We start from the raw sequence: 7,747 nt of genomic DNA on the forward strand, positions 1-7,747 counted from the left end.
GATAAATCAGTAAATATTAAAGCTAATGTATTCAAAATTGATGCTTGCAACAATTCTTTACCAAGAAATACGTTTATGATAAAACTTATTATCACATATATGTATATCGGTAACCGTTCTACCAATTTGTACCAAACTCGATATTTTGATTGTGCTTGCTCCGTAAAAGCAAAACGTTGAAAATTATTGAAATCGGACTAAAATTACGGCCGCTTTTCATATAACGGTAAATTTCAGAAATGCTTGAAACTGCAATATTTCGAAATTTAAGGACGCTAATTTACTCAAAATTGATACAACCCGTCTTACCATCTAGCGGTAGGTTTTGGAAAGGTGAAAAAAACATATATTTAATACTTGTTCGGCTCCACCCGAACTTAGACTTTCTTACTTGTTTAAGTTAAACTTTTTTGTTATTTTTTTTTATAAAAATATGGTTCACTCCGTAACCAGAACTTAGAAAAATTCAAGAAAATTTCATCTAAATTTTGAAGTTTATAGCCCGAATATTTTAAAAAATTCTGGATATGTATGTAAATCTAATAAAACAGGTGCACGTTTTAAGCGGCTAAAAATCGCTTAGATTTTTAATGATATTTTTTTTTTGCGGCTTTTGCTAATTCTTTCGAGCTTGAAAAATATTTCACGCTGCATTTTAGAACGTGTAGTAGATGAGATATTAAAACATCGATGTATCGTTTTTATAACCGATATTTTTTAACATCGATGTTTGTTGCGGGAACATAGATGTTTTTAAGAGCGATGTTGCATCCCTAATTAAAGCTAGAACTCTCAACTACTATGTATCTCTGAATATACCATCCTGCACCTTGACTTGATAACCACTTAGTTATTTGTTATAAACTTTTATTTTTATTCTTTTTTTTTTAAGGTAGGAAATCAGGGTTCGTATTTGCACACACATGTGCAGCACATCCTAACATTTTACGCTCACATACGTGTGCTGTGCATATAAAAAATTAAAAACTTGCTCACATCACATGTGTGTGCCGTTTGGTAGAAAGCACGGGCACATGTGTGTACTTTATTTTTACCTTCCTTTTATTAGTTCGGGATGTAACTATGTAATATTGATGCGCCTAAAAGATGCAGCGATTTCTATTCTCAAGTTACATACCTGATGACAGTACGAATGGCAATTATAATAGGGAGGTTTTAGTTTTTTAAACTATAATTTTATTATTAATGTAAAGCACACGCACATGTGTGTGCTATGCGTAGAGAAACTTATACACAAGGCGAATTTATATAAGGTGGTGTTACTAGCTCGGCTGATTTTGTGTATGTGTTTCGCCGCACGGCTTCTGATATCAAATTGAAAAATTTTGTTTGAATTTCTACACACACTCTTACAGATTTTGACAGTTTATGGCGCCAAAGCAAAAACAAAATACATGTAAATATTTGTTTTTGTACGCCTGCTATCTTCTTCTTCTTCTTCTTTTTTGGCGCTGTAACCGCCTAAGCGATTTTGGCCGAGTTCAGCAAAGCACGCCAGTCGTTTCTCCTCTGTGCCAACTGACGCCAATTGGAAACGCCAAGTGAAGCCAAGTCCTTCTCCACCTGATCTTTCCATCGCAGTGGGGGCCTCCCTCTTCCTCTGCTACCACCAGCGGGTTCCGAGTTGAATACTTTCAGAGCTGGAGCGTCGGTGTCCATTCGAACGACATGACCAAGCCAGCGGAGCCGCTGTATTTTAATTCGCTGCACTCTGTCCATATCGTTGTAAAGCTCATACAGCTCATCGTTCCATCGTCTGCGGTACTCGCCGTCGCCAACGCGTAAAGGACCGTAAATCTTCCGCAAAATCTTTCTCTCAAACACCCCAAGAGCCGCCTCATCGGATGTTGTCATTGTCCATGCTTCTGCGCCATATACCAGCACGGGCATGATGAGTGACTTATAGAGCGTGGTTTTCGTACGTCGAGAGAGGACTTTACTCCTGAATTGCCTACTCAGTCCAAAGTAGCACTTGTTGGCAAGAGTGATTCTACGTTGGATTTCAATGCTGACATTATTATCGGTGTTAATGCTGGTTCCCAAGTAAACGAAATTCTCTACTTTCTCGAAATTGTAACTGTCAACAGCGACGTGGGTGCCAAGGCGCGAATGTGCTGACTGTTTGTTTGATGACAGGAGATACTTCGTCTTGTCCTCGTTTACCACCAGACCCATGCGCTTTGCTTCCCTATCCAACTTGGAAAAGGCAGAACAGACTTCGCGGTTTTTGTTACCGATGATGTCGATGTCATCGGCATAAGCCAGCAATTGCACGCTCTTGTAGTAAATTGTTCCTGAGCGGTTCAGTTCTGCAGCTCTTATTATCTTCTCCAACATCAGATTAAAGAAGTCACATGAAAGGGAGTCGCCCTGTCTGAAACCCCGTTTTGTGGCGAACGGCTCGGAGAGGTCTTTTCCAATTCTGACGGAGCTGGTGGTATTGCTCAACGTCATTTTACACAGCCGTATGAGTTTTGAGGGGATGCCAAATTCAGACATAGCGGCGTATAGGCAACTCCTTTTAGTGCTGTCAAAAGCGGCTTTAAAGTCGACAAATAGGTGGTGAGTGTCGATTCTTTTCTCGCGGGTCTTTTCCAAGATTTGGCGTATTGTGAATACCTGGTCTATGGTGGATTTGCCAGGTCTAAAGCCACACTGATAAGGCCCAATCAGTTCATTGACGGTGGGCTTCAGTCTTTCACACAATACGCTCGATAAGACCTTGTAACCTATGCTTAGAAGGCTGATCCCGCGGTAGTTGGCGCGTATGGCGGGGTCACCTTTCTTGTGGATTCGGCAGAGCACACTTAAATTCCAGTCGTCGGGCATGCGTTCATCTGACCATATTCTGCACAAGAGTTGATGCATGCACCTTATCAACTCCTCGCCGCCGTACTTGAATAGCTCAGCTGGCAGGCTGGCAGCTCCAGCGGCTTTGTTGTTTTTCAGCCGCGTTATTGCTATACGTACTTCGTCATAGTCAGGCGGTGGAACGTCGACTCCGTCATCATCGACTGCGGGCTCGGATTCTTCTTCTCCACAACTTTCTGTGCTGCTGCCATTTAGTAGGGCGGAAAAGTGTTCCCTCCATAATTTAAGTACGCTCTGGACATCAGTTACTAGGTCGCCATTATTGTTCTTACAGGAGTGCGCCCCGGTCTTTAAACCTTCCGTAAGTCGCCTAACTCTCTGGTAAAATTTTCGGGCATTCCTCCTGTCGGCCAGCATTTCAAGCTCTTCGAACTCACTATAGCGGTCCCACATAGCGCGCGTTGCGCCCGATCGCAGCGTGGCCGTGTAGGCGGCATATTTTTTCTCTGCAGCTTCCTGACACTCCTCATCGTACCAGTTGTTCTTTCGGGCTCGCTGAAATCCGACTACTTCTTCGGCGGCGGTACTTAATGAGCTGGAAATGTGGTTCCACTGCTCGCATATGTCGGTTTGTTGAAGAGTGCTCTCTGAGAGCAGGTGTGAGAGTCGAGTAGCGAAAGCGCTGGCTGTCTGTTGTGATTGCAGCTTTTCGACGTTAAGCTTTCCTTGCATATTTGGGCGCACATTTTTTGCTGCACAGAGGCGGGTGCGTATTTTGGCTGCAACAAGATAGTGGTCCGAGTCGATGCCTGCTATCACCTTATATTAATTCGCCTTGCTTATACACTTCGAATTCTAACTCAAATCTTACAATAATTTTTTAATATGTTCTCTGTAATATAAAAAACAAACAACATCTCACTTTTTATTGAATTGTCTTTCAAAAAATAACGTTTAATGCCAGTAGAACTTGGGAGCATCGTACGATTGCTCGGTGAGTACTCCCTTGGGAGTATACGAATACTCCCCATTGCTCCCTATGCTTCTGTGTATAAGCATGTAATTTTGTATACTCCCTTTAACATTGGATGTCCTAGGAGGGGGAGTAATCCCTTTTACCTCCTAAACGAGCAATCGGGGAGCACACACAGAATTATCATCCCACAAACCTCCTAATAGAGCAATACGGGAGTACTCCCATAGTTACCTCCCAGAAACCTCCCAAAACGACAACAAGGGAGTGCACATAGAAAACATCCCATATTCCTCCCGAACGAGCAATAAAGGAGTGCTCCCATTAGAGATATCCCGAAAGCCTCCTGTAGGAGTAATAAGAGTGCAATGATAACGAGCATTTTACATTAGCCAAATAGATTTTGCTATTTATTAAATTTTTTTATTTAACTTTTTAATCACGTGCATTTGTGCAATATTACAAGATCTTAAAAATAAAACATAAATGATACGTCTTACATAATTGCTTAAATTTAGAATTATATTGCAGAGAAATCATATGAAATTAAAACATAATAATAAAACGGTAAGATAAGATTTGAATTATATGCACCTATATGAACATATAAGTATGTACTCCTATATGATTTCCTGGGTGTCAAGGATGCTTGCCTGTCCAGGAATCCACCAAGCGGGGAAATTGTGAAGGTGACTTTGCTTATCTGACATCTTTGTCACCCATGCGATGTTTAAACCCCGGGGTAACACTTAAATGCTGACATTAATTTGCGCAATCTGAAAAGTATATAACGGTGCATTTATAAGTAATACAATACATACTTAATATATTTAAACAAAAGTTGAAGTACATACCAACGGACTTTTATCAAAATCTGTGTGCAATCCAAATTAAATTATTGTGTCCTCCTTATGCTTCTATAAGAAATATTTTCTGTTGTTTTTTTTTGTATGATAAATTCTTTCGAAAACACAAATTTCTTTTGAGTGAGGTGCGTATTGCTCTCCTATCAATCAAAAAGAATACTCTTGGATTTCTCGCTTAGGAGACATCACTTTTTGCTCCTAAGCGAGTAATAACGGAGTACAAAACCGACAAATCTCGCTTATTGCTCCCAAATCATGCCTCAGGGAGCATTCTTTAATTGCTCGCTTAGGAGATCTCTCACTAAGCTCCTAAGCGAGCAATACAGGAGTAAAAAACCAAGAAATCTCGTTTACTGCTCCCAAATCATGCCTCAGGGAGCATTATTTCGTCGCTCGCTTAGGAGATCTCTTATTTGACTCCTAAACGAGTAATAAAGGAATACAAAATCGACAAATCTCTCTTATTGCTCAGAAATCAGGTTAAGGGGAGTACTCTTTTCTTCCTCACATAGGGAGATCTCCCTTCAAGTTCTAGTGGGATAAACAAATTCTTTTAAAAATATATTATGTGCATGTGCATGGGCTGAAATTTGTACAAAAATCGGCTCACACACATGTGCATGTGCTTAATAACAAACAGCACACACTTTTCTGTGAGTAGAGTTTGTTTTCCACTTATGCACACACATATGTATGAGCAGTGAGTGCAAGTTGAATGTGTTTATGGCGTGTGTGTGAGCAGAGCATGTGTGTGCAAATACGAACCCTGTAGGAAATTTTTGAACGTTGCAAAAAGAAGTGTCATTGACATTGGTTATTGTGGTACACCAACTGTACATTGAATTATTGTACAAAAATATGATTCCTGAAAATTATAAAAATAATAAAATAAACTACAATACTCGCTAGTGTAATTTTTTAATTTTGCACGTTTCAAAAAATAAATAATAAGCATAGAAAATTAAAAATAATGCATTTTTATACCAAAACCGTGTAACGTTCAAATATGGGATTTGATATAAAACGTATGTTTCGTAAAACTGAAGTTTTATAAAGTGCACGCAATCATTCATTCATCGAAAGGGGTCAAAATCCAACTCATATCTTTTAAAACAGAATATTTGAATGCAATTTTTTTATATATTTATTGGTTTCCCTTCACAGAGTTCATTTGAACTTAAATGAGTCTCGTTTTTTTTTTTTTAAATAGGTAGTACCCATTAGCCGCGGAATCTACAATAAACTTCGTTCCTTTAATTGCAAGGAAAAACAATGTTGTCACGATTAGGATATTTCAATACAAAATGTTTACGGATATCTTAAAATTTGTTTTTGGTATTTATGGCATTTTAGCAATTATACTAAACAATTTTTATTGAACTTGAATCCGTTTTTAATGGAAAAATATTGTGGAAAAACAACAATAATTTACCCATAGCCACTATCACCACATCTCCTCATCAGACTTCTTCACCGCGGTCACTGGGGTATGGACCATTAGAAACGGCCTCAAGTTCAATATAAATTGTTGAGATCTTAAAATATTTTTTACCATTATTATCTTAAACTAAATGATGGCAAATTGTTATGCGTATTTCCTTCCCACAGGGAGGTTTAAACCCCCAAACACCCCTCCCACATACCTCCCGTCAACTTCTTGCGGTCGAACCTGTTAAAGACCGTTTTTACAGTGACGAGTTAACTCTCTTTCGGCAGTTAACTATAGGTTTTCAGTACAAAAATTTAAAGTTAACTGCCGAATTTGAGTTAACCCCCCACTGTGAAAACGGCACCAACAGTTTCTAACTAATGTTTACGATTTGTTTTGAGCTTACAAAAAGATACATATAACTAAATACTTTATATAAAAAAAATTACTCACATTTATGTAGATGAATGATAGGTTTATAAGGGCACTTGCCGTCAAAGATTCTTCGGATTTATTGTTGTGCACTTGTAACGTTTCAATCGCTTGACTGACATCATTCTGTCTCAAGTAAACCAAGGCTTTATTCAATTCCAGTTCATTGGCCAACCAAGCCAAATTAGAGGTTTTAATGACTTCAACACACCAGTTATAACCTGAAATGAAAGATTTACCAGGGACTGTAACAGTTATGAGTCGTTTCCATAAAACTATCTTCAGATTGTTACTTTATTACTTTTTTACCAAAAAGTCAAAAGAAACAAATTAATTTTTAACCTATACAATTAAATTCAACTAATGTGTTATTTTATGACTTTTATTTTTTTAACCATAAATAAAAATATTTTTCTGATAGATATTTCTTCTGCTTTTCGTGACAGTTATACTAGGACTTTTATTTTTCTGTCCTAAAATAAAAGTCCATGTATGACGGATAATTTAATTATCGTTGAAAAAAGCCACCTTAAGACTTTTATGTGTAGGTAAATATAATTAAAGTCCTTTATTTTAATTTCTGTGTTAAAATATTTTTTTTTAAGTTTTAGGCTAGTGGAATAGTCTATGAAGAGTTCATAGTTTTATATTGATAATATCCATTTCACTCTAGGTATATGTACATATCGATGGTCCTCTGCAATATCGACACAATTAAAAATTTCATATTTTTCGGTGAAACCAATTAAAGATTTTGTGTTTCGTAATTTAGCAATATTATTATTGCAGTAACTCTGTAGGGAAAACTTGTAAGCTTTCAAATTATGTCTTTTTCTAAAGATTTAGTAAGGGTTCGACTGAAAAAATACGAAATAAGTAAGAACTCCTAAGTAGCTAAACTAAAAGAACTCCACTAGTACTACTGAACAACGGCACAAAACGAAAAATATCGTATAAAAAATTACTAATTTCCTTACTGTAACTATGTGATGAACAACGACATAATACGAAAAATGTCGCTATTTCTCATAAAAATATCAACAGTTCACGATGTTTAACACCTTGCTAAATATATCTCATCAAAAGTTTTCGAAAACAAATTACAAAAAATTGTTGACTCACAAAAAAAAAGCATCTCGTCATAAAAAAAATATTTTTAAAATAGTTCTTGACAACGCCCAATTTTTTGAAACATGTTTTTTATAGAGAATTAAA

The 7,747-nt window shown here is 37.4% G+C and overlaps 1 protein-coding gene across 1 annotated transcript in view; it reads right to left on the reverse strand.

Annotated features, from left to right (window-relative positions):
* Window positions 1-6,753, reverse strand: part of LOC118747995 (intraflagellar transport protein 88 homolog) — a gene marked incomplete at both ends in the record, with an annotated part of 259,784 nt that extends 253,031 nt beyond the window's left edge. The window contains 1 exon segment of the mRNA XM_036482255.1: window positions 6,554-6,753. Within this exon segment, the coding sequence (XP_036338148.1) occupies window positions 6,554-6,753 (200 nt within the window).
* Window positions 6,754-7,747: the final 994 nt, after the last annotated feature.

The sequence above is a fragment of the Rhagoletis pomonella genome, unplaced genomic scaffold (assembly GCF_013731165.1).
Source record: "Rhagoletis pomonella isolate Grant_MI unplaced genomic scaffold, Rhpom_1.0 Rhpom_scaffold_00001, whole genome shotgun sequence".
NCBI lineage: Eukaryota > Metazoa > Arthropoda > Insecta > Diptera > Tephritidae > Rhagoletis > Rhagoletis pomonella.